Here is a 26,541-nt window from a genome sequence, read left to right on the forward strand (position 1 = left end):
TAAAGCGTCGAATATGTCATGTAATTGATGGAATACTGTACCGAAAGTGAAAAACAGGATGGTTGTCTGGGTACAGAATGGCTGTAAGTGGATGGTTTTTTACCCCTGTGATTGCGTGGTTGACTGGGAGCTGCAGCTTGCCTCCACAGCCCAGCGTCATGAGAAAGGATCCTACCGACCGCATATCGGCAGCATGGGAGAAGATCAAAATTCCAAATTTGAAGTACGGTTTCTACTGAATATGTATTGCTTTTGCACCATTGTAAAGTCAAAACACTGTAAGTGGAAGCATGGAAATTCTGGAACCGTCTGTAAGTAAGAGAAAGTAAGTGAAACAACAGATGCAGGAAGGGCAGGGGGTTTGCGGAGCCCCAGGAGAGGGAGAGGAGCAAGAGGTACTGGCGCATAGGTAGTTTAGATCGTGAAAGCACTTGTCTGCCACGTGAACGATACCCCAAGGAAGCAGATGGGAGTTAAGAAGGTGAGAGGCCTGGTAAGATTCACTTTTTATAAACAACTCTGGTGGCAGTTCAGAGGAGAGCATGTGGTTTCTTTTAGGATCCGTCAGGGAAGGTGTAAATAGGGAACCCGAACTTGGGGTACAGACTGTACCTGACACCACTCCGGAAACAGGGCTTCACAGAGCAGAGGAGCGCCAATGAGTGAAGGCGATAATTTCAGAACAAATAAAATTTTGCCATTTAAAATTCCATTCAAGTAATCGGACCAGCAGTTACCTGGTAGCTTGTTTTTTTGAGGTGCTTACCATGTGCCAGGCACCATGCTGAATTTTAGTTGTGTTTTCTCAGTGCCAACAAAAGCCCTGAAACTGTTTCTACTTTGCAGACAAGGAGACGATGGTGAAACTACTAAACCTGGGCTCCTGAGCACTAACCAGCTTGTGGGGAGACAGCGTCGGACCACCGTGTGGCTCACCCCCTTTGTTGTACAGATGAGGAGACCGAAGAAACGAGGGTCATGGACTCATAATAATTGGTGGTGTTAGAATTCGAACAGTAATAACCTGCCAGGCATTCCTCCTGCTATACCACGCTACCCTGTGTGGAGACTCATTCGTTTGTTCACCTCATAACAGTGTACTAACACTGTCACACTGCGCTCACTCTGGAACCGGCAACTGCACTAAGCAGTTTAGAGATACTGACTCATTTGTTCCTCACCACGCTTTTCTCCAATTTATATTTGAGGACACAGGCACGGAGAAGTTCTGACTTGCCGGGCACCAAATACCTATTGATTGGGCACCTGCTATGTGCCAAACCCTGTTCCAAAGGACAGAGATACAGCCGTGAACAAAACATCAGTGTCCCAGAGAGCTTACATGCTAGACATGGGAAGTTCTTGTAGATCATAAAGGCCAGGGGGCTGGAAAAATAAAGCAGGGCAGGGGGACAGAGTAGATGCCCTTGGAGGTCTGTATGAAAAGAAAGGGCAGGTTATACTTGCTAATAATTTAAATAAACTTTGCAGCCCAACTCGCCTAAAGATCTTCACGATGCACACTGAATACAGTGAGTGCAAACTTATTTTTTATTGTCCTGTGGCTACATCAGAACCCTCGAGCCTAAGGTACCGAGATCAGGAAGATGGTTTTCTGAATGCCAGGCGTTCAGAGCTGGAAGACTGGACACCGCCGAAGCCCCTTGTCCCTTTCAACATTAACCTAATAAATATGAATATCCGGGTCTGGTGACTAGTGCACAGGTTCGCATTACAGCCTCGGCGGCGGCTAGCCTGTTCCAGCTCCGCCTCGCTCTCCGCCCCACACTCTGGGCGCGCAGCCTGTCGACCCGCAGGGGCTCCCCGAGCACGCTTACGGTCGCCCGCCTCGCGGGGCGCCGGCCACATCCGGGACTCTGGGGCCCGCGCGGTTGCCATGGCAGCGGGGTCGCGGCGGGCGCGCTGGCAGGCCCCGAGGCTGCTGGCAGCCAGGCGCTCGGCGGAGCCCCAGAATCGGACTGCCGTACCCGCAGCGCCTAGGGGCGATCGGGCAGCGCCGCCGCCATGTCCCTGAGCACCGGGGAGCCGGCCTCGGAGACGGTAAGCGCGGAGGCCCTGACTTCCTCCCCTCGCCGGGGCGCGGGCTGGAGGAAGGGGGCGCAGGGCCGGCGACCGCCGGTGACAGCTGCCATTATTGTTACCGCATAAGAGCGGGCCTCCGGCCCCTGCCCACGTGCGGCTGGCCGGGCGTCGCCGCCCCTCGCCCAGTCTCCAGCCGCCTCTAGTCCCCCGCTCGTCCTTGCACGGGCCGTCGCTTCCAGGAAGCCCTCCCGGACACTGCGCCCTCGCTGCTCGGCGCCTGCGAAGCCGGGCCCGTGCCGAGCCAGCGACCGCGGCCCGCCGGGTGACAGAGCTCACTGCGTAAGTGTCCGCCCACCCCGTGCCTCCAGGGCGGGGGACTTGGTTTACCTAGTGTTTCTCTGCTGGAGACATCATTGTAGATGAATAAACTGCATTCCAGTGGCGTGGGGTGGGGTGGGGGAGAACAAGGTAAAAAACAGATCATGTCCATCAAGTCAGAAAGTGGAAAGCGCGCTGCAGAAAATAAAACAGCCCATGTAATGGAGGTGGATTGGGGAGGCTGCTTTAGACTGGGTGCCAGGAACAGCCACTCTGAGAAGTTGGAGTGTCCTGATATCACTGATGAGAAGGAGGCAGTCTGGTAAAGATCAGAGAGCAGTGGGACCAGCAGGTGCAAAGGTCCTGGGGTGGGAAAGTGCAGTGGTTCCAGGGCCTGAAAGAAAGCTTGCTGGGATCTCCTCAAGGGCATGGGTGTGGATGGAAGGGAGCCATGGGCCTGACCATGGAGAGCCTTGCAGGCCATGCACGGAGTTTGAATTTATTCAGGCCACAGTGGGCAGCCTTTGGAGGGCTTCAGACAAAGGGAACTTGGCTCACTTTGCTTCCTTCTCCCAGAGATGGCAGTACCCAGCATGGCTGTACAGAGCTCACCCCAAGCAGGGGCTCAGTGCTGCTGCCACTGGGGCTGCTGAAGTTTCCTACTTGTCCCTCAAGGCACCAAGTCCTGCCTTAGCTGGAAGGCCTGCCCATCTACGGTGGCCTCAGTTACTGCTCCTTCAACTTCTCATATTGTGATTATAAAAGTTATTCATGCCCAGTAAAGAAAATCAATTACGCATAATCTAACTGCCTACAGAAAACCACAGTTAATATTTGGTGTATTTCCTTCTGGTTTTTTTTTCAATGCATCCTTTTCTTTTCTTTGTTTTTTTTTTTTTTTGCGGTATGCGGGCCTCTCACTGCTGTGGCCTCTCCCGTTGCGGAGCACAGGCTCCGGACGCGCAGGCCTGGCGGCCATGGCTCACGGGCTCAGTCGCTCCGCGGCATGTGGGATCTTCCCGGACCAGGGCACGAACCCGTGTCCCCCGCATCGGCAGGCGGACTCTCAACCACTGCGCCACCAGGGAAGCCCAATGCATCCTTTTCTTTTCATATGCTTTTTAAAACTTGAGATCATATTTATATTGCTTTATAACCTTTGCCATTTCATTTATTCCTAGCATCTTCCCATATCCACACATTTTCAAAAACATGATTTTTAAAATTCTAACTTTATATATATATATACATATAACTGAATCACTTTGCTGTACACCTGAAACTAACACAACATTGAAAATCAACTCTACTTCAGTTTAAACAAAAATTTTTTTTAAACTCTAACGTGGGACTTCCCTGGCGGTCCAGTGGTTAAGACTCCGTGCTTCCACTGCAGGGGGCACGGATTTGATCCCTGGTGGGGGAACTGAGATCGCGCCTGCCATGTGGCGTGGCCTAAATAAATAAATAAATAATCTCGACAATATTACTCGTGCAAAAATGGAAAGATAATATTTTTAAAAAATAAAAACGCTAACCTAATAGGATACCCCTATTTTAACTCTCCCTTTCCTTGCTTTTACTCTTTTTATTTTTAAAATTTATTTATTTTATTTACATTTATCTTTGGCTGCATTGGGTCTTCGTTGCTGCACGCGGGCTTTCCCTAGCTGCGGCGAGCGGGGGCCGGTCCGAGGACTTCTCATTCCGGTGGCTTCTCTTGTTGCCGAGCTCAGGCTCTAGAGCGCAGGCTTCGTAGTTGTGGCGCACAGGCTTAGTTGCTCCGCGGCACGTGGGATCTTCCCGGACCAGGGCTCGAACCCGTGTCCCGTGCATTGGCAGGCGGATTCTTAACCACTGCGCCACCAGGGAAGCCCATTTTTACTCTCCTGTTTTCACGTTTGTGCTGTTAGAAACAATGCTGCTTTAAACGTTCTTGCACATGGAAGCGTTTGTTAAGCCCCCTTCTACATGCCGGCCGATGAGGACACAAAGACAAGCTGAGCCCCAGTGCCCTTGGTCTCCAGGACCCCAGTCTGTGGAAGAGGCTGGGGCAGGGCTCTCTGGGCATTTAGGAGACTCGCCGCCCTTGACCCAGGCGAACTGGCAATTTCTCTGCTGAGCTTACCTCTGTTCCCAACCAGACAAGAACCTCCTGTGAACAGGCACTGTCAGTCTGTCCAAGCCCCCGAGTCCCCTGGGACACAGCCGCCCCTGGGCTTTTGCTCGCGAACTCCACAGAGCACTTACCGCGGAGCCAGGGAGCCCACTGTGCCGTGGCCGTGAGCGGGGCCCCGCTGGCCAGGGCAGGGCCACAGGGGTGAAGCGGAGCCTGGGCGTGGTCCCTGGTGATTTAAGGGCCAACGCTTCTAAAAGGGCTCACAGTTTCTAGAGCAAGATAATAAGAGCATTTACAGGGCGTTTGCCACTTTACGATTCTCTGTTCCCTGCTCTACGGCTCTCCCTGCTCTAGAAGCCTTCGTCCGCCAGCTCCGTCATCTGGGCCCTTCAAAAGCAGTTTCTATTGCCTGCTCTTTCCCCCTGTATATTGGTCGCACTTTCCTGTTTCTCTGTGTGTCTCATCATTTTTTGTTGAAAACTAGACATTTAGATAACATATTACAGCCACTCCTCCCCACGGGGTAGACGTGGTTTGCTCCGTCGCTCGTTTACGTGCTGAGTGACTTGGCTGAGCTGTGTGAAGTCCATCTCCCCGCGCCGCGCGGCCTCTGTTTCGAAGCCACTTGTTGCTCAGAGGCTGTGTTTCACCCCCTGGGCCGGTCAGATTTTTGCCCTTGACCATTGAGTTGTGCGCGTGCGCGTGCGCGTGTGTGCGTGTGGGCTGCTGTCACAGTTCAGGGGGGTGCATTTTTGCCCACGTGCAACGGGGAACTAGCGCATATGGGTTTTCCGTCTCCCGTCTCTCCTGAGAGGGCAACCTTGGACATGCGTGTGGTTCTCCGGACCTCCGGGGATGTCTGTCATTGTACTTTGAAGCCTGGCTTCCTGGAGTCCGCTCTTGGGTCAGGGTAGCGTATCATTCAGCCAGGGTTCGGTCAGCAGTTGCGCCGAAGCCCCAGCACCGCCAGGGCTCGCGCCCTTTGGCTGCTGTGGGTGCAGCGTGGGGACTGTGCCTGCGTCGGCCCGAGCCCGCTCTGGCAGACGCGCTGCACCGCTTGCCAGCAGCCTCCCTGAGCCTTGGGGCCGACTGCGGCCTCAGGGGGGCGCTCTGGGCTCCTCACCTTCTGGGTGCTCAGCCAGTGAGCTCTCTGCTGCGTGACCCTGGAGCTGGGGGCCTGGGAATCGCTCCCCACATCGTCTTCCACTCGGCAATGGGATCAGGGAGGCGTGGGATTCTCCACTCTCTGGTGCAAATACAGTCAGTCCCCTCGGCACAGCTGTGGTCCTGCGTCTCCCTTTGGGGAGGACCTCTGGGCCACCGCACAGCAGGGACAGCGCAGTGTTTCCCCGGAGTGACACTCCTTCTGGGCCTGCCTCTCCCTGCCTGGACCCTCGGCCCTGCAAGCACAGGGCAAGTCTTAGCCTGCCGCCTCTGGGGTAGAGCTTACACCCTACTTGTGGGAGCTGGGGGCAGGGGATCCACCACCACCCCTGTTGTGTTGACTGCACCCGCCTGGAGGAGAGCTCTCTGGAGTCCCTTCTCAGATGGAGCCGGGGAGCTGAGGGGTGCCCCTGGCTCTCCACGTTCTTCCCTGGATTTACTAGATTTTTTTTGAACGAATTTTTCTCCGTAGCTGTGTGCTTTTAGGTCAGTTTCCAGGAACTGCAAAAGATTGATTAGTTTCGTGGCTTCTTCTGTTAAAGGGCTGTGTGTTGAGGAGAGGGCCTTCCGAGCTCCTCACCCCACCGTTCTGGAAGATGCCTCCTGGGTGAATGCATTCCTTCCCCGCTTTTACCGTATATATACTAAATCCCCGCGTGTTCCTGCATCTCTTTCTGGACACCATGTCTTTTGTCCCCAGTGTTTTAATTAGTGTATGTTTGATGCTTTAAAAATCCTGGTAGGAGAACGTGTCCTCCTTGTCGACGAGGGAGCTGAGATGCAGAGGGCTGAGGGGCATGGCCCGCCTCGCCGCCCCGCGGATTCCTGACTCGCGAATGCGATCTCGTGTAGGAATGCGTGGCGGCTCGCGGATCACACTTGGAGAAGGAAGAACGACTCGGCCGTCAACATGCTCTTTTGTGTGTTTTTTTTTTTAACTACTGTGTGTGGTCTCTTTCACGCTGCTGACTGACGGGGTGGATCTTGGGCTGTTCGATGATTTCAGACACTTACATTTTGCTTGTTTGGCTCCTTCTGAGCGGCGGGGTGGAGGGTAGCAGAGTTTGGGGGGGGGGTGACGGTGGGGGTGAGCCCACCTATGAAGACAGAGGCCACTTCACTGTGTTCACCACACACATGACCTCGTCCCCTCGTAGAGACTGCGGGTCCTTAAAGCGTTTTCGAGACTTTATTCGCGACAAAGAATAAGGACAAGTATTCCCAAAAGAGAGTATTGCTACTTTTCTATGCAGTTGTTAGCAACTCACCTTCGTGGTTGGTGGGCTGTCCTTTGTGATGCGGGGCACTAAGACTGAGCTTTTGCCTGGCTTTCTTGATCTCCTACTTCGTATGTATACCAGTTCCCTGCCTTCCCTGCCTCAATTTTGCACAGCATTTCCATATGCTTGGTTCCATGAAAACTTTGTAACTATCGTTTGCTATTTATACCTTAAAATGTCACCTGCTTAAAGACATCAAAAAACTAAGTCAGTGGCTGATTTTTTTAAGATTCTCTTTGTTTGGAACGCACTACCTTCCCCTCGTTCCCCGAATCCAGTCCCTCTGCGCCCTTCCGCTGGACTCTCCTTGTTTAAGAGGCGCGCACCGGAAGGGTGCCCCCTGTTACAGCTGCCCCCGTCCGTGTGATTGTGCGGCCGTACGTTTCTAGTAAGAGTTCAAGCGGCTAGCAGAATTGTTGCAAATTGTTGCGTGCTTTCCAGAACGCAGTCCAGTCCCGCTACAGCACCCCATGGACTCAGCTACGCTCCAGACAGCTCGCTGAAACGTAACCACACCGCCACCCAGATACGGCATTATTGGCTCATAATAGGGGCATCTGCAGTCCTCACTTCAGTATCAGCATTTTAGGTCGCCTGTACGGTATGGTGAAGGGATTTTAGAAATTGTTCTGCTTTCTCTCTGTGTCGGGTTTAAACCTGAGTAAGTGTGTTAACACAGATGCATCATTCTCTTGGGAAAGTTCCCTTTTCTCCTTGACATGCTGGTGCTGATGTTAGTTGAGATTTTATTTTACTCCCTGGGCCTGGGCAGATCCCTGGAATCAGAAGGTAGGAACCTCTATACGCCCAAATAACTCGTGTACTGATGGATACGTGAACGACTTTGATTTGTTCTCACCAGGATGCAGTCACAGGTTCCTTGTGCTTTGATACGAAGATGAAATACTTTTATCAAGAACCGCTCGTTGGGGGAGGGATATATTAGGAGTATGGGATTAACAGATACACGCTACTGTATATAAAATAGATAAACAACAGGGATTTACTGTGTAGCTCAGGGAACTATATTCAGTATCCTGTAATAGCCTATAATGAAAAGAATCTGAAATATGTATATATGTAACTGAATCACTGCTGTACAGCTGAAACTGACACAGTATTGTAAACCAACCATACTTCAATTAAATTTTTAAAAAAAAGAAGCGTTTGTCAATTCTGTGGAGATGGTGTCACTAGACTGACAAGCCTGGAGCAGCCCTGCCAGCAGAGTTTTGGGTTTTTTTTGGTTTTGTTTTTGTTTTTGTTTTTTTTTAAACATCTTTATCGGACTATAAGTGCTTTGCAATAGTGTGTTAGTTTCTGCTTTATAGCAAAGTGAGTCAGTTATACATATACATATGTTCCCATATCTCTTCCCTCTTGCGTCTCCCTCCCTCCCACCCTCCTATCCCACCTCGGTGGTTTGTGACCACCCAGAGGGGTGGGGCCAGCAGAGTTTTGTTCTGTGTCACCACCTGTCCCTTCGGATGCGACGGGACGGACTGGCTGCTTCTGCTGTGAGTGTTGTAGACGGGTGCTCTGAGTTGGATGGGGGCTCTGCGGGCCGCAGCACGGCCCGGCCCGGCCGCGCCCACTCTGTCAGGGTGACTGTGGAGCCAAGCTGGCGCCTGAAGCTTTCGCTGTTTGCCTCTCTTCCTCCAGGGAGATGACAGCCTGTCTGCAATAACCTTCGACTCTGACTCAGAGACGGTGAGTGCAGGGCAGGGGAGGCGCGGGTGAGTGCAGGGCAGGGGAGGCGTGGCTGCCCGGGTTTCCCTTTCCACGTTATGCACACGCGGCCTCCCCGTTTACCGCCCCATCACAAATTCCAAATGCTGCTCCGAGTTTGAAAAGCTCCAAACCCTCAGGTGGATTTGAATAACTTAGATTATAATTTTAAAACTTTTACCCAGAAGTTAGTCGCGAGCTGAGTACTTTTGAGGCTGATGATGCAGGTTCCTATCCTGCATCTGCTTTTGGCCTGCACTCCCCCCGCCCCCAGCCCCCCAATCCTGACACGTAACGGGGGTGGCGGGCGGGGAGCAGAGCTCCGTGATGCCCTCGGAGGCCTTGGCAGGTGCTCGCCTCCCAGCAGATAAATTCTAGCCTAACCACAGCACGTAGCCCCGGGGGAAGGTGGCCCCAGCACGTCCCACCGCAGCCCTGGGGACTCCAGGGGCAGCGTCCTGGGCCTGTTGTCTGAGGCGCAGGACCCCCGCAGAGCTAAGAGTGTTCCCTCCACGCCCCTAAGGGCACAGGCCCCAGATGCTCCCGGGAGGAGGAGGGACTGGGGCCAATCCCCTGGGGGAAAGTCAGCCTGCACGGAGCACTTCAGTGTTCCCACGGGCAGGGAAGTAAGTGGGAACCTCTGTCGCTGTGAAGCAGATGGGGAAGAAGGCGTGGAAGGGGCCCCCGGGTTCCAGGCGGGCGGCACCTTCCCCTCCGCCTCACTCTCAGGTTTCACCTTGCTGAGCGGCCCCTGCGGACGGACGGTCACGCCCCCGGGCTCCAGGGTGGCGTGGGGACAGCTGGCGGTACCTCCAGGGCGGATCTGAGTCCGCACACGCCTCCGTCTCTGCTGGGCTGCTGCTCCTGTGTCTGGGGGCGCCTCCCCGTGCTCCGTTCCCTCCTTTGATTGCACTCTGCTTTGGCCAGTTAATCCACCGCCCCCGCCCACCCTGCGCACACCGGGGCTTCCCGGTTGGGACCGTTGGGGCTGCTGGGGAAGGCTCAGTCTGCTTTCCATGGTTTGTGCTTTCTTTCAGAAAGCGAAAAGGAAAAGTTTCCACAAACCTCCCCCTACATCAGCGAGTAAGTATGACCAGGCCCCCGTCCCCCAAGTTTCCAGAGTTTAACTCCGAAAATGGTGGGGGGAAGCCCTCCTTGCCCAGCGTCCTGCGAGGGAGATCAGGAGCGCCTTCTTCTCTGAACCCTTAGGGCCACTGAGGCACGACCTTTCTGCCACTTGGCTCCGTTTCGTGTTGAGACCTCAGGCGCTCACTCCCGGGGCCCCCGCCCCCTGCAGGCGTCCCGGTGGGAGGAGGCCCAGCCAGGACTGAGGTCCTGAGCTCTCACTGTCCCATGGAGCCCCCCTCCTCCCTCCCACACACACAGTGCTTCTCGGCCTCTCATGTTCTCTTTCTCAAGTCGCCATACGCTTCCCAGCGCTGCCAAAGTGAAGAAAAGGCGGGATTTATTCCTCGAGACACAAAGCTGTTCATCTGGGTGCTATGCTGAATTTTCTGTTTCCCGAGGCCTTTGTGAATCCTAGGTTGGCTTCCTTTTGCTGTCCACAAGCCTGCGGCCTTGCCTGACTCACTATCTATGTGTGTATGCTTACATTTCTCACATACATAAGTATTTGAAACATACCATCTTATATGTGACACACTCAGAGAATACAAGTGAACTTTCATATTAGCCGAGGAACAACATAAGGAGAAAGATAAATTCCTGCAAAGAGAAGAAAGCATGCTTTATATTACAAACACATACGAGCATTAGAAAGAAACCATCTAGCAATTTGGATTTTGGAGGTCCTGGCTCTCCTTCTGTGGAGAAAATTGAGAAGTGATATGAAGTGAAAGTATGGGTGTCTGTGTTTTAAACCTTCTCGTGTCAGACCATTTTGTTTCAGTCCTTCTTGCCTAGAAAGCGCCTAAGGTAAATGTGAGACGTCTCTCATTATTCTTGCTGGAAGTCAAGCACTTCAAGAGTTGAAAATGCTGGCCATCAAATTACTTTTATCTCGACTGTGTTTCACGTAATTTAGGATGGCCAGGGCCCCCAAAGCATGAAAAGCCCCAAAGAGGTGTGCTGTCCCTCAGTGGCTCTGCCCCTGCCCGCCCCCCGCCGTGCGGCCATGCCTGCCGCCGGGCCCCGCACCAGGGCTGTGGCCCCAGGCCCCTTGCTCAGGCAACACGGACACCGCGATAGGACGCTCTGTGTCCCCTCCCTGGGACACCCCCAGCCCGCCCTCCTAACGCTCCCTTAATAGGTGTGCGCCTGTCTGATTTCCGGGCCGTGACGGAAGGAGTCACGCCTGTCTCGTTCACTTCATAAGTGGTTCTCTTCACTGCCCAGTCCGGGGCCACGTGGGTTTGCAGCTACCCACGCTCTGAGGTTTTGGGGGCCTCACAGCGCTCCGGGGAGGGCAGGGTGGGCGGCCAGTCTCCAGTCCTTCCATGCCACACCTTTCCACCCCCTGCTGCCTTTTTTCTTCTTCCTTCGCAGCTCTATCCATAGGCGTACATGTTTGGGAATCCTTACTACTTATCGATCGATCCCATACGTTTAGGAGGGAAATGTCGTCTGTGGGGTTTTTCCGATCACTAATTTACCTTCATAAATGAGCACTTAAATGCGTGTCTAATGTTTGGAAGGCCTTCCAAATATCCTGGAAGTGGAGCGCAGTGGTCCTGGATGAGTGGAAATGCCTCAGGGTCCAAAGTGTCTTTACTCCTTCACCCTAAACAATAATGGGGAATTTTCCATAAATCCTGAAGCCATGGAAAGAGCTTAGAAATTTTAAAAATTAAATGTATTAGATTTAGAATCCCAGGACCTTCTACAGATAGAAATTTCTTTGGTCATTAAGAAATATAAGCATGTTTTATGAATAGCTTGGTTTTGCATAAGTTTGCATAATCTCCATACTTCACATAATCAGAGGTAAGGTTCCAGATTAAAATATAATTTTAAAACCTTTCCGTTGTTTTGATGACAAAATCAAAAATGCCCTGGAAAAATCGAATTTTTCTCTCATTTCTTCTAGCCGTTTTACCTATCAAGTTCTAAATATTATTACTTGCAGGCTATGTATTGACAGCAACGTGAAAAAATATTTACAGTGTTAAGTATAAAGGATACAAAATTGTGTGTTCGCTGTGACTTCAACTGTATAAAAATAACATATGCATCGGAAAAAATTGAATGGGAAACTAAGTACTGTAATATTGGTAGAATTTTAGATTCATATTTTAAAATAAATGTCCCATTACTTCTCTATAATAAAAAGTAAAAAACAAACGTAAGTATCCCTACGAATCATAACTATAGTTTTAATTTTTTGTCAGAATGTGTCCATCTGGGGTTGTCCTGCCCTTGTGACTATTTTGCTTTATCATTTTTGTCTCTCTGAAGCACATATGTTGGGCGGGCGTTGATACTTTGCACCTCTAAAACCACACGTTGGCTTTGTAGGGTCACCTTATCACTCTAAGCCGAGAAAAGTGGCCTCCTGGAGGTCCCTGAGGACAGCGGGCAGCGTGCCTCTCGGGGGCCGGATGTCCTTGACCCCCCAGCAGCTGTGTCTGGGAAGCTCAAAGCAAGGTATGTGGTCGCCCGGGAGAAGCCCTTCCCGCTCAAGAGGAGCGTCTTAGAAACCTCGGGTGGTGGCTTGGCGCAGAGCGTTGAATACGACTCGCTCGGGCCGCGCTGTTTTCCACCTTCTCGAAGACATCGCGCTCGCGGCTCTTACGCAGCACGCGGCGCGGTTCCTGACGTTTGCCGCCCGGGTCTGGGCTTGTCTGGGCGCTGCGGGCAGCCGTGTGTCGGAGCTGCCCCTGTGGCTTGAGGAGTTGTGTGCGCTGCCCCGTGTCACACCGGCCGCTCGGGATCGGGTGTGCCGGGGATACGCACGCCGCGGGAGCGGGCAGGCGCCGCACGGCAGGGCTTTGTTGGTTGTGCGGCCGGTGGCTGGGCGTTTCTCGCACACCGCTGGTCTCCCTAAGCGTTCTTCAACCCTGAAGACTGATTGTCGGAGGCAGCGCCTTACGTTGTCTCTGCCGGTACCTGTCCTGTTAAATGCATGCACGTTGAAACCAGGAAGCCTGACCCCAGCCCTGAAATCAGAGCTCACCTTGGAGCGTGCATGGACCAACACCCCCCCCCAACAGCACCCCTGACTATCTGACCGAAGCTGAAAGAACGAAGAGGTCAAACCTCAGGCGTTCTGGCAGCCACGGTGAGCACGTGGACGGCGGCGTGGCCGCGACTGAGGCCGAGCAGAGCGGAAGGGCACATGGGGACCGGTGGGTGTGCCCTGACACAGTGAGATCTGGGGCGCCCTCCGTCAGGGTGTCCTGGGGACAGTGGCCCCTGAAAGTCCATCCTGCCCTCCTAGAAAGCAGCTGCCCCGATGTGGACAGAGACATCGTCCCGGCCTTCAGCGGTGCATATCTCCCTAAACTTGGAGTTGTATTTAAATTTGTTGCATAAACAATCTCAGAAATGAAAACTGCAGAGATAATAAAAACCCCAGATCTGGGGCTTCCCTGGTGGCGCGGTGGTTGGGAGTCCGCCTGCCGATGCGGGGGACGCGGGTTCGTGCCCCGGTCCGGGAGGATCCCACGTGCCGCGGAGCGGCTGGGCCCGTGAGCCGTGGCCGCTGAGCCTGCGCGTCCGGAGCCTGTGCTCCGCGGCAGGAGAGGCCACAGCAGTGAGGCCCGCGTACTGCAAAAAAAAAAACAACAAGCCAAATCTCACCAAAAAGAATCGGTTGGTTTCCATGTTTCTGTCCTCCTGTCTGGTGTTACCCACGTGCCTCCCCCCTCAGCTTGACCGCTTTCCTTGTCGGCCCTGGCCCCGTGGGAGGCACAGAGGAACCTTGTCCTGGTGCCAGAGATGGCCACCTTGCCGCACTGCTAGCGGGCAGCGCTGTCTCCGGCTGCCGTGTTTCAGAGTCCTGACCCGCCAGGGGTCTCACACGGAAGCAGAGAGCAGCGCACACTGTACCTGCCGTTAGACATCGGACTGGCTGCTGTCCTCTGCGTGGTGACATGGCCACGATTGTTTTTGTTTGCCTTTTTATCTGTTTGCTGTTTAAAGTCTAAAGGCAGCACTTCTCCTTTTGACTCCCTCCGTTCATCCTTTTTCTATAATTAAGCCCCGTGGTCACATCTTTTAGTTTTCTCTTGCTTCTTCTTTCTGTATCAATACCGGTTTTGGTTTCCTTACTTCTGGGGAAAGAAGTAAAAAAAAAAAAAAATTTCATTAACCTCCAGGTTTCCCTTAAGGTATGGCCAAGAATTCCTTCTGCTTTGCAGACAGTCTTTTCAGAGGGTTGTGTGTCTCCCTGCAGGTTATGTTCCTGGGACCCCTGTCTACAGAGAGAAGGAGGACATGTATGACGAGATCATTGAGCTGAAGAAGGTAGTGTTTCCCTCTGTCCTCTGTTGACTTTAAGCGGGAAAGCCCTTGGTAACGTGGATGGAAAGTTACCCCCGCGCTGGGATGTGTCATGTGGGAAGAATAGGAGCCGTAGCGTGACAGCTGAGTTTCAACCCTGGCCCGGCACCTGAGCAGCTGGGCGACACTGGCTCGCGGAGGGCCTGGGACCCGCTGTGGGAGGGGCCCGGACAGCGGTGAGGGCCCCCCGCGCCCTGCTTCTCCAGCCCCCACGGTGGACAGCGCTCGGGGAGGACTGGATTAACCGCAGTCCCTCTGCGCCCTGAGACTCGGCCTTATGACCTCGGTCTTTTGGTGTTACTCTTATCCGTAACTTCCCGCCTGCATAATTCTCTGGTGTTCAGGGCATTTCACGGGCCTGGTCTCAGTTGATGTCCACAGGGCCCCAAGAGGTATAGGTCAGAGGCTTGAGACTCAGAGAGGTGAGTCGTCTATCCAAGGTTAACCAGTAGCAGAACCAGGATTTCCATCGAGGTCATGTGCCACCCGTTCCCTAAGGCACAAACTGCACCGCAGTAAGTGACGTCATCCTCATCTGCGTCACCGTGGTCACCGCTACACCACAGCGGTCTTTAGCAGCCACACATGTTCTTGTGCCGCTGGACAGACGACTGGGGCTCCTTCCCTCCCATCACGTGAGTCTGTTCACAGATCTGCCGTCCCGCCCCCACCCCCGCGCCCGCCAGCTGAGCCTTGTCCGTCCGTCAGTCCGGAGGGCTGAGTTCAGCGTGGGCAGCAGAGGTTAAGCAGGGCGGCGGCGGCCAGCGTGCCCAGAGCACGTGAGGAGTCTAGAAGCCCCCTCGCCTGAGGGGCACCGGGCCAGGGCCCGTGGACGGGACGGGACCCAGCCCTCACCCGCGGGAGCTGCGCAGCAGTGCAGGGCCCGCCCGATGGGTCGGGACGTCCCTGTCCGGAGATGTGTCAAGCGAATCAGGCACCGCAGGGAGGGTTGCTGTCTTGGCGAGGGGACGGTGCCGCGTGAGCTCAGAGCGCCCCTAACAATCACCGCAGCGACCCTCCACTCCCGGGAGGAACCTGCCTGGGGCCAGAAGTGGGTCTCTGGGTTAAATGATGCCGAGTCCACTCACGCTAAGTAAGCCGAGGCTTCTCTGCGGAGGGGAGAGAGTTTTGTCTTCAAGACTCTGTCGCGCTGGGAGCTGGAGCGTCGGGGTAGTTTTTCTCGGGCAGGTGATGCCTCAGTTTCCTGTTGAAAAATGGGATAATCGTAATCCAATTTCATCGGGTTTCGTGAGGATTCGATACAATAATCCATGAAGGGGCTCTAGTGCAGGGTTTTTAGCTGTGCTAAGCGGGCGGAATAGGGAAAAGTGAGTGCACGTTTCTGGAAGCCATATTTCTGGAAGCAGAATTCCCGGTATTGGATTTCTTATCTTTCCCAGTGACCGTACATTAATTGACTAATTCACTAAACACTTGTGAGGGCCAGTATCTCCCCGGCCGGCTGCGGCCATGCGGCCGACTCCCAGGCTTCCGTCCGTGGGGCGCACACTTTGAACCGTCTTTCCAGTGCTGGGGGCTGGCTGTGTTCAGACATTTCAGACTCTCTTCTGAGCGCTGCAGGTCCCTTGAAAGGAGAAGGACTTCTCCAAGATAACTGGCTACTTGGGGTGCAGGCTGGTGCCGGAAGCCCGTTAACCACGGCGCTAGCTGACCCGTGTGGGCATTTCCAGATGAGCCTTACAAGCACTGTCTTAACCTTACACTTTTCAGGCTGTGGGCCTTCCCGGACTAGGGAAAAGCTTTTTCAAGGGAGGACATTGAAAGCAAACTTTAAAAGTACCCTACCATCGCCATTTCATAAAAGAACTATATATGCCCGAAATAATAGGAAGGGCATCATTTCAAACTACAGGATAGTGGTAAAAATTGAATAAACTTCGTTTTATGAAAAACTGACAGTCTTTCCTCTGAGTTCACCACAGACTGGTGAAAAGTTCATCCACAGGTAAACGTTGGGGAACCACTGCTCTGAGCAACTGAGCCTTAGTTGAGGATGAGAATTTTCAGTGGACATAAGACTATGATGGTATGTGGTGTGTGAAGAACATGGCTTTGTCACACGGCCGTGGAGGAGAGCAGGGCACATGGGCACCTTCCGGAAGTGCTGCTGGCAGTCGATTGGCGGAGCAGCGATTGTCTGTGGCAGGGGTGCTGCTGGCATTGTGTGGGGCAGAGCTCCTAGTTGCCTGGGTAGGCCCTGCAGCTAACGGGGCATCTACCCCCCGGCCCAGCCTTCACTGTGACGTCCAGACCTCCCTCACCCACTGCACACGCAACGCCCCAGCTTTTAAAGCACCTCTCCAACTCAGTGTTTCACCGGGATGTGTGTGTGTGTGTGTGTGTGTACACGGTGTGTGTACACGGTGTGTGTGTGTGTACACGGTGTGTGTGTACACGGGGTGTGTGTGTGTACACGGTGTGTGTGCATGGTGTGTGTGTGTGCATGGTGTGTGTGTGTACACGGTGTGTGTGTGCACGGTGTGTGTGTGTGTGCACGGTGTGTGTGTACACAGGGTGTGTGTGTGTGTACACGGTGTGTGTGCATGGTGTGTGTGTGTGTGTACACGGTGTGTGTGTACACGGTGTGTGTGTGTTCCTTCTTTCCTTCAGTCATTACACATGCAAAAAAGCAATGTGGATCTGATGAGAACAAAGCTTCGGCGCTTAGAAGAGGAAAACAGCAGAAAGGACCGGCAGATAGAGCAGCTTTTGGATCCGTCCGGAGTAAGTTCCTGGCCCTGCGCGGCGGCGGTGCCCCGAGGCAGGGGTGGGGCGTCACCGGCGTGGGGGGTGGGGCTAGACCACGTCTTGTCTTCATTTCTCAATCCACTTACCACAGGGCCCGGATTTTGTTCGGACTCTGGCAGAGAAAAGGCCTGATACTGGCTGGGTGAGTATAATCTCCAGCAAAACAGATAACCTGTCCACTGAAATCTTACCTTCAAAGCAGCCTTTAGCGAGACGCCTTTTCTCTACAGCACCCATCCCAGAGGAGAGCAGATTAGGGGAAGGGCTCGAGACTTCTTGAAAGCCTACTCCACGGAGCCATTACAGGAAGATGCTGGGGGGCTCTTCGTGCGAGTGGGAGGGAGGCTGAGCAGGTTAGCACAAAGGCGGGAACTACGCTGTAGAGACAGGTAGTCAGAGTGGGGGGGCCCCCTTGCCCCCTCACACCTAAGAAACACACATCAGGCTTAACAAGCGATGCTGCTTTAAGACAGAGAAACAAAGCGGGAATAGAATTAGACCTTAAAACACATACAGGGCTTCCCTGGTGGCGCAGTGGTTGGGAGTCCGCCTGCCAATGCAGGGGACGCGGGTTCGAGCCCCGGTCCGGGAAGATCCCACGTGCCGCGGAGCGGCTGGGCCCGTGAGCCGTGGCCGCTGAGCCTGCGCGTCCAGAGCCTGTGCTCCGCGACGGGAGAGGCCACAGCGGTGAGACGCCCGCGTACCGCAAAAAAAAAAAAAAAAAAAACACATACAAACCCCTCTTGTATGTTTTGTGATAATACGTAACAGATGGAATGAAGCAAAATTATGGAAAATGGAGCCATTACGATTAATGCTATGGCAATAAACTAGAGCAGTTGGAGAAAAATGTATCACAATAAACCTCACATGAGTCAAGGAAGTACATTTTTTTAAAAAAATCTGCTATGCTAAAAGAAAACTGGACAGGATCCGATTTTGAGATGATTGAACACAAAAATCACATTAATGATGCAATTAATAATGGGTTTGATAATAAACTTAAAATTTATAATAAAAACCCATAAGACTACAATGGAAAATGGATCCGTATATAATGGGTGAGGGGGAAGACGTGACTGATTAATAAAACAGTTTTTATCCAGAATATGCAAAGAACCTATACTCGTGTATAAAGAATAAAGACAGTCTGTTCTCAATAAATGATTACAGCCTAGTTCTGTGCCTAAAACAGCACAAAGTAAACACCTAAGTGCTTGAGAACGGATCAATGTATTTTTCACAAGAAATCGTTTTTAAATAATCACCACTCTGAAACACTGTATAGTTGGACAGTTTGCATGTACAGAATCTCATTTGATTTTTTTGTAATAGGGACTTCAATCCCCATTTTTCAAATCAGGAAACTGAGGTTAAGAGATTTGCCCAAGTTGGGTTCCTAGTGAGTGACCGTCGGCCCTGAAGGCCAGGATGGTGTGCCATCCTGGCAGGAGCCGCGGCCTGTAGCACTGCGCCCACCGTTTGTCTAACAATGCTCTTTTTAGGACTATGTCTTGAGAAAATAATCCAGTACTAAAGGCTGTTTGCACAAGATATCTACAGCTGCCCAATTTGGGGGGAGATTGAGGACATGCCACTGAAATTAGAATACTGCTATAACAAAACATCTTCAGAAAGATTTTTTTCTTTTTTTTGGCCTCGCTGCGTGGCTTGCAGGATCTTAGTTCCCCAACCAGGGATCAAACCTGTGCCTGAGAATATGCACAGGAAGTTGATAACAGTGTTTAGTTGACACGGGTCAGCTCAAAGGGTATAGTGTCATCTATAATTTTTTTTTCAAGAAAATGTATTCATGTATTACTAGTATAATTAAAAATTACCGTAAAATCCAGTTAAAAAGTTGTTTGACTCTTGAAAAAGAAAGAAAGGGATGTGCCTTCGGGAATATAGGGTGTTACCTCCCAGAGTGCCACATGAACAGAGAGCGGGAGGCATCGAGACGGAAGGGCGTCTCAAGGCCTCTGTCCAGCTGCCGGGCCTCCTCCAGGCCCGCTCCTTCCCAGGGACATGCTGGGGACCGGGGTGTCCTGGGCGGGCTGGGCGTGGTGAGTTTTGCATCCAGGGACTGAGGTGGCTTCCTCGAAGGTAACCGCACAGCATCCCGTCCTTCCTCCAAAGGGTGGCTGTGGAATGGGATGGAGGGGACGGTGGCACCTTTTGAGCCGGGAGCATCCCCCGTGGCCCCACTCACCGGCCCCTCTGCTCTGAGCGGGCAGGACAGCCTGGCCCTGTCTCCCCTGCTGAGTCTAGAAGAGCCGCCAGCACTGATGGGGAGGAGACTTAAGTACGAAGGCGCTCTGGCAGGAGGCCGTGCAGGTGCGGCCGGGTCAGCGGGCAGGGGACACCCAACCCCGCCTGGGAGACAGGGCCGGCTGAGCCCCTGGGGGGAGGGGGAGGGCGAGGTCGCGGCCGCAGAGACGTCAGCTTGACGCGTCGTGTTCCCTTGGCAGGTGATCGGTGGGCTAAAGCAGAGGATCCTCAAGCTGGAGCGTCAGTGCAAGGAGAAAGACCACACCATCGAGTACGGAGCCTTGCGGGGCCGGCCGGGGTGGGGGGGGTGGCACAGGCTCGGGAGGGGCCCGCTGGGCACGCATCTGGCCTGCCTCCGGCTCCGCGTCCACGCGCACTGTGCCCTCAGCTCCAGCTCCCGTGCCCACCCTGCCCCCACGTCTGCGCCCAGCGTCGCCTTTCACCAAACCCGGAGCGTGAACAGCAGCCCCTCTTCCGCGCGTCCCTAAGGAACAGCGCTCCCCTCTCCTCTTTTCTCGCTCCTGTTCCACCGGAGACGTGCTTTCTCTCCTTAGTCTTCTGTGGTCACTTTTCATCTCCAATAGGAATCGTATAGACCTTGACGCAAGCCCTCAATGCTTGGACATCTCCCCTACCTGCTTCTCTCGCTGTCACGCACCATCCTGGTGCTGTGCTTTTAGAGCAGCAACGCGGACCCCTTTCCTGCTCTTTTATCACAGAGGAGAGCCTTTCCTAGCTGTGTTTGAGTTTACTTAAGGAAATCTGAGTTTTCACTTTCTGTTGCATCCTCTTTATACAATAGAACCCCTCTCCTTTGTTTCTTGCTGGAATCGTCAACTTTAAAATCTTTATCATGTGCCGATTTCTTCTGTGTCTCCGAATCCTGAACTCTGTAACTTTACTTTCGTTTCTCTGTTAGAGCCTTTTCCCTAAAGTCTGTTAAGTGTTGAGAACAAGGAGAATTATACAGACAATACAACTTGAAAACAATGATTCTCTTTCCTTTAAAGAACCATTCCCCCCACCTTCCCCAAAGATGACTCGTCCTGTCTCACCCCGAGGTCTGTCTTCACAATTACTGCGGTTTTTAAAGCCAGGCCCTTGTTAGCAAAGACTATCCCCCTCACCCTGGAAAGGGGCAGGTCCGACAAGGAAGGGCCCTGTAGGTGTGAGAATTCTCTCCTCGGCCTTGTGCAGGGCCACCAAGGCCACGGCTCAGGCTTCGCTTCCCAGCCCGGTTCCCTTCCAGAGCCCACCCTTCTCCCACGTTCCGGGAGACAGGCGTCCCTCCTGCTCTGTCGGGGAGTGCTGGCACTGCCACATCAACTCTGAACTTGGGTTTTTAGCAAACTGCAGACTGATATGAAGACCACTAACTTGGAGGAGATGAGGATCGCCATGGAGACGTATTACGAGGAGGTGCGCGCCCTCCTGCCCGGGGCGGGGGGCGGGGGCGCGGGGTGGGGGGCCAGCTGCGCTGAGGGGCCCTCTCCTAGTTCGTCTTAACTTGAATGCAAATCAGCAACTTAGTGGTCACTCCCTGCCACCGGGCAGAAGTCAGGAATCCTTGCAGTGTTTTCATTTTGTATTAAATGCCTTTTAATTTGGTGTTTACAGATTCTTCGTCTCCAGACTCTCCTGGCAAGCTCTGAAACGACAGGAAAGAAGTATGAGCCTCTCCTTGGGAGCCATGTTTCGTATGTTGTTTTCATGTTAAACTGCTGTCAGAGCAGGGTAGGCCTCATGTGGCGCCTGCACCCGTGTCACTCACGGGTAGAGCTGGCGCGTCTCCCTTTGGGAGGTTACAGACGCGCCCTCACCTCACCGTTGCCACGCGCTGCCCACTCACAGCACTCGGTGCTCCTGGCTTTCATCGTTCGTACGACTTCACAGCTTCCAGCTTGGACTTAGAACACACTATTTTTCAAAGCAGATCTTCCTTTTCGGAAGACGTTTCGTACCAAGTACAAGTCCGTCTTGCCAAATAAGTTCATTAGGAGAGACATCAAAGTTTCCGTATCTCGTGGATTTTCCCTTGTCCCTTTCCCAGGTGACATCAGGCTTTCAACAAATTAGGAAAGGAGGGATCCCTTATCTGAGATTTGGTTGTGTCACCAGCCTCTGCAGTGAATCACTGACATTTACTGAGCATTTACCATGTGCCAGGCATGGTCTTGCTTTTTTCTCCCTTTTTTTCCTTTCCCCCTAGCAGTTTAAAATGAGGGCTGGTCGGGACTTCCCTGGTGGCGCAGTGGTTAAGAACCCGCCTGCCAGTGCAGGGGACATGGGTTTGAGCCCTGGTCTGGGAAGATCCCACATGCCGTGGAGCAGCTAAGCCCGTGCGCCACAACTACTGAGCCTGCGCTCTAGAGCCCGCGAGCCACAACTACTGAAGCCCGCGCGCCTAGAACCCGTGCTCCGCAACAAGAGAAGCCACCGCAATGAGAAGCCCGCGCACTGCAACAAAGAGTAGCCCCCGCTCGCCGCAACTAGAGAAAGCCCGCGCGCAGCAACGAAGACCCAACGCAGCCAAAAATAAATTCATTAAATAAAATGGGGGTGGCAGACTTTCTGTAAAGGGCCAGAGGAATTACAGTCGATTCCCAGTATTCACGGCATTATGTCCTGTAAAGTGTCCACGAACACTGCGTTGGGAAATGCTGAGCCAGTGCGTCTAGGGGAAGCACGGAGTTCCGTTCCTGAGACCCGCTGGTCACAGCTTTCCCATCACTTGACCAGGATACAGCGCGCCTTCACGTGTGTTTCTGTTTAAAGGCACCTTAGTTAGTGTCTGTTGTTGATCCATGAGCACCGAACTCTTGACCGACCGCGCCGTGACTCAGGCCTGAGCGATGCTCTGACACGTGAGGCTCCTCCCTGAGCTGTGTCACAGCCTCCTAGCGAGTAAGAACGATGCTGCAAGGGACCACCGAGAGTGATGAAATCAACAGAAGGCACAAAAGCCTGAAAAGACCTCGAAATCCACCCCGTGGACAGGACGAGATCTGAGACCAAATGCGGACGGCGCTTGTGGCCCCAGCCAGGAGAGAGCCCGCCTGCAACTCAGACCCTCGTCCACGCTGCCCGTGAGGGACCACAGAGTGCCCGCAGCGGCACCGCAGGCATCGATCTGGGGGTCACAGATACGTTTCAGAGAGCAGGCAAATTGGCAAATATGGATTCTGCGAATAGTGGGGGTTGACTGTATTTTAGACTTACTTTGCGGAATAGAAGGCAAGCTCGAAACTATTATCTAAGTACTCACGGAACAACAGAGAAAAGAAATGTCCGCAGGTTTTTTAGTGATCCCGTTTAACGTCCATTAATAATGACCGGACGCGGTGTTGTGTTACAGGCTCGCTGATGGGAACAGATAGCTGCCTGCTTGTCTGGGCTTCAAAGTTAATATTTCCCGTTTAATCGCAAGCGTTCATCAGCAGAAACCACGCTGAGCGCCCAGGCGGCCGGGCGCCCGCCCCTCAGGACGCGTATTAAACCAGTTCAGGCACCAAACCTTAACCGCTCGGTCTCGTTCCTCCTAGGCCTCCAGTGGAGAAGAAAAGCGGCCTCAAAAGGCAGAAAAAAATGAGCAGTGCCCTGCTGAGCTTGTCGCGGAGCGTCCAGGAGCTCACGGAGGAGAACCAGAGCCTGAAGAGAGACCTGGAGCGCGCGCTGAGCGACTCCCCCACCGCCTCCAAGATACAGGGTACCTGCTCCCCAGGGCCGCCAAGGGGGGAGGCGGGGCTGGCGCCGCCAGGACGGGCCCCAAGAGGCGGGCGGCCGGCGGAGTCGCGGCCCTCCTTCCCCCCGCGCACCCCGGGGCAGGGCCGCTCCAAGGCGTGTTCCAACGCGGCGGCGGGAGCCTGCGGAGTGCCCGGCGCAGTTCTAGACGCAGAGCTAGAGCAGTGGAGGCGCTCTTGCTAAGACGAGACGCCAGCAGGTCAGACGCCGGCCAAGTGGTGAGAGCGCTGGTCAAGTGGCCGTGGGGCTTGGGGGGAGGAGGGGGGCCGGGGGGGCACCAGCAGGCGCGGAGCCCCCGAGTGTCCCGGCGCGTCCGAGGCCGGGGGCCCAGTCTGCGTACGCGCTGGCCGTGCGCGCAGAGGTGAGGGCGGGGGAGAACAGGGCCCTGCAGGCCGCTCAGGGGACAGGGGGCTGGGGCAGGGGTGGGAGGGTCTTCCTCGTCTCTCGAGGACCCCCTGTTCCCGTGCTGAGTGGACGCCGTGTAGGAAAGGGCCTCGCAGGGGCCGCTGGTGGCCTGGCCCAGGTGGCGCAGCCGTGGCGAGAGGTGGCCAGGCTCCGGTGCACGTGGGGGGTGGGTGCAGCCTGTGAGGGACACGGGGGTCCGGGTCCGCGACCTTTCTCTGGGCTCCTGGAAGGACAGGCGGGGGTGGGGGACGTGGAGCAAGCGTGCCGGGAGGGCGGGTAGGTGGCCGGTGGAGGTCAGCGCGTCCGTGAGTCGGGGGGCGGGCGGGGGCCTCAGCAGGAGGAGCGGCCCTGGAGGCCGACGGGGAGCAGATGACCCGGCGAGAGTCCGGCCGCCCAGCGAGCGAGTGGGGGGAGGGTGTGGACCAGCTGAGCCGCTTGAGGGGCTGCCAGGAGCTTGTGGGTGCCGGGGAGCACGCCGGTGGCCCGGGGGCTGGGGCCGAGCCGGGGCCTGGGACATGGCGGGGTGCACTTGCTGGTGAGCTGGAGAAGGGCCGTCTTGGCAGAGGCTGGTGAGGCCAGAGCCTGACGGGCTGGAACCGGGAGAGAAGGCCGCACCGAGCCCTCTCCCGACCGTTTGTGTCGGTGAAGCCGCGGTGAAAGGGAACAGACGTTGCCGTGGAGCCGCCCTCGGCACCGCGGGTCTGCCGGGCGTGGGGCCGCCGGCCGTGGGGGCCAGCCTGTGGAGGGGGCGCCGTCGGGCCGTGCTCCAGACGGCAGGGCCGGGCTGAAGGGGCCTGTTGGGACGGCTGTACGAGGGGCGCCCGTCACACCCCGCTGTTCCATCAGGCTCTGTGGAGTGGAGCAAGGCCCGGCTGCTTCGGCGGATCGCAGAGCTGGAAAAAGTGAGTGTGGCACCTTCCAGGGCACCTTCCCTGCTCAGGACCCGCCTGGGCGAGAGCGGCGGGTCTTAGGACACGGGGCAGACGTGGCGCTGCTCCCAGGACTTACGCAGGGAGTCGGGTCGCGCTGAACGTGTAAACGGTGGCCGTCTGTCCGCAGACGGCACGCGGACACGCTGGCAAGAGGAGACTCAGACGGGTCCGGACGGGGCCTCGGGGCGTGTCACGCCTGTCCCTCGTGTCACAGACGGCAAAGCGTGGTCACATGACGCACCCGAACGTTTCAGGCTCTCGTGGGCGCCCGTCGCTGGGTGCGTAGGACCCCAGGGCCTTTCGGACGCGCAGCCTGCCGTGCACACGGGGGCCCTTTGCTGCCGGTCGCTTACCAGACTGTGTTTCTCACGCTCGTGTAGTATTTGAATTCACAGAAAACTGTGCACCCGCACTTTGCCAACCAGGAAAGTTAGGAAGTTGACGTTTCCTCGTGTCCCCCATGTGAACGTGCAAATGTAGCGTCCATCTGGTTGTGTTGAAAGGGGTCAGAAGTGCCCCTACCTTTTGAGCCGCTGGCACAGCATCACGTTAGAGCTGCTGGCAATCGTTTGGCTGGGCAGAGTAAACCTAGAGGGGAACAATTAAAAAAAACAATAATTTCATGCATTTACAAAGCAGAAAACGTAAGACGTGTCTATAAATTGTGGCTAGTTCAAGAATAAAGCTTGTTAGGAAAGAAAGGCAGCCAGAGGTGGTCCAGCAGCCCGTGGGGCCGCGCTTTTCTGCTCAGAGAGATGCTGATATCAGTGGGAATCTGAAGGTGCTCAGTATCTCCAGCTGGCAGAGCTGGATTGTCTTTGACATGTGAAAGCACAGAGGCTGAACATTCCAGACGTCCTCGGGAAAGGATAGGGTGAAGGAGCACAAGGAAAAGCAGTTGACGAGCTCACCTCCCGTGCCCTCTGCTGCGTTTATTACGGCACCTGCCCCATCCCGGCTGGGTCTGCGTGCTCCCTGCTCCAGAGAAAGAGAGTTCTGGGGGCGGGGGTGCCCTGCCATCGCCCCCAGGACTCTGGGGGAGCAGAATTGTCCCCGGTCAGCGTCCCAGGTTTCTCAGATCACACGCAGAGCTCTTCGCGTTCCCTTGCTTGGGATGAGTTTCCCCTTGGCCATTGTCTCTTTCCTAGGCAAGTAAAGTAAGAAATAACATCTAACAGATGCCTGTGTTGCCTCCAGAAAATAAGTGTGATGGAAAGCCCCGAAGCCCACGCTTCAGAGGCGGTCAGGTCTACCCCGCCGGCTCACTGGGTGTCCAGCTCCACGGCGCACCGGCAGCCGCGCCCCGACCGCCAGGAGGAGAGCGAGAGACTGCGGGGGGTCGTGAAGAGCCTGAAGGGCGAGCGGAACGCCCTGCACGCCCAGCTGCAGGAGCGAGAGTACGTGGTCCCGCGCGGCTGGCGCCCGGCCACCTCCGGGAGGGGTCCTGCTCCCGTGACTTGTGTAGTCGCTGGACTTGAGCTGTTCTGGGGATCTGGGGAAGGCTCAGCTCACAGCAGTCATCACACAGATGCGTTTATACGATTCTAAAACTTGTGATGTTTTAGTTGTGAGATGAAGGCAGCTTTAGCGAGGAAAAGGAGACACTGATTGGCCAAATTACATCGTGAAAAGCACGGGGCGGAGCGTGCCATTTAAATCTCTTTACACGGAATTCCAGAGGGCTTTCCAGATTCTTTTCTAGAGAAGAATTGACTGTGACTGATTCGTGTAAAATAATAGGCCATCCATCAGATCTCTCGCAGAAGGGTTTAAAGATTCAGTACCATGTTTACAACATCTAATCTGTGCATCAAACGAGACCCCGGCGCTGTGGCGTGTGCAGTGTGGCCTAGTGTCTCGCCCCGTAGCCCCCTTAAAACGCTGCTGTCTCCTCCACCCGTTGTTTACGTGTGGCTTCTCCAGTTGCAGTTCTGTCGCGAGCAGGCTAAACCCATGCATCTTCTGAGATGGTGTTTCTGTGGCCTAGGAAGCCAACGGCCTCGGCCTCAGCTGGGGGCTGCTTAGAGATGCAGCCCCTCGGGCCCTGCCCACCCAGGTCTGGTTCCCTCGGCCCGGCCCAGACCTCCTGAACCTGACTCTGCGTCCAGTGAGACGCCCCCCCGGTGATTCATGTGCGCGTCTAGGTCTGAGGAGGACCCGTCTCTGCTGCCTTCTGTTGACAGCAGAAGGCGAATCCCTTCCCACCCACCCTGTTTCTTCACCTCCAGTCGAAGCCTAAGAGTGCATCCACGCGCTAGGCTCCTTATAAAAATTAGGCCAGTCATTTTGCACGGTGAATAGCATCTCTGAT

At 54.6% G+C, this 26,541-nt stretch overlaps 1 protein-coding gene across 2 annotated transcripts in view; it reads left to right on the top strand.

The window, feature by feature from the left end:
* Positions 1–1,721: 1,721 nt before the first annotated feature.
* IQCE (IQ motif containing E) overlaps positions 1,722–26,541 on the top strand; it is a 38,881-nt gene continuing 14,061 nt past the window's right edge. The window contains exons 1-13 of one of the 2 annotated variants that reach the window (XM_067012732.1): positions 1,722–2,061; positions 8,587–8,634; positions 9,690–9,735; positions 12,127–12,255; positions 14,006–14,076; positions 16,744–16,857; positions 16,973–17,023; positions 19,353–19,423; positions 20,499–20,571; positions 20,770–20,849; positions 22,695–22,858; positions 24,145–24,200; positions 25,428–25,627. In XM_067012732.1, coding sequence (XP_066868833.1) covers positions 2,026–2,061; positions 8,587–8,634; positions 9,690–9,735; positions 12,127–12,255; positions 14,006–14,076; positions 16,744–16,857; positions 16,973–17,023; positions 19,353–19,423; positions 20,499–20,571; positions 20,770–20,849; positions 22,695–22,858; positions 24,145–24,200; positions 25,428–25,627 — 1,139 coding nt within the window. In that variant the 5' untranslated portion in view covers positions 1,722–2,025. The remainder of the gene's footprint in view (positions 2,062–8,586; positions 8,635–9,689; positions 9,736–12,126; positions 12,256–14,005; positions 14,077–16,743; positions 16,858–16,972; positions 17,024–19,352; positions 19,424–20,498; positions 20,572–20,769; positions 20,850–22,694; positions 22,859–24,144; positions 24,201–25,427; positions 25,628–26,541) is intronic. The other variant, XM_067012733.1, reaches the window with a different exon arrangement.

Source organism: Kogia breviceps, chromosome 14, assembly GCF_026419965.1.
Source record: "Kogia breviceps isolate mKogBre1 chromosome 14, mKogBre1 haplotype 1, whole genome shotgun sequence".
NCBI lineage: Eukaryota > Metazoa > Chordata > Mammalia > Artiodactyla > Physeteridae > Kogia > Kogia breviceps.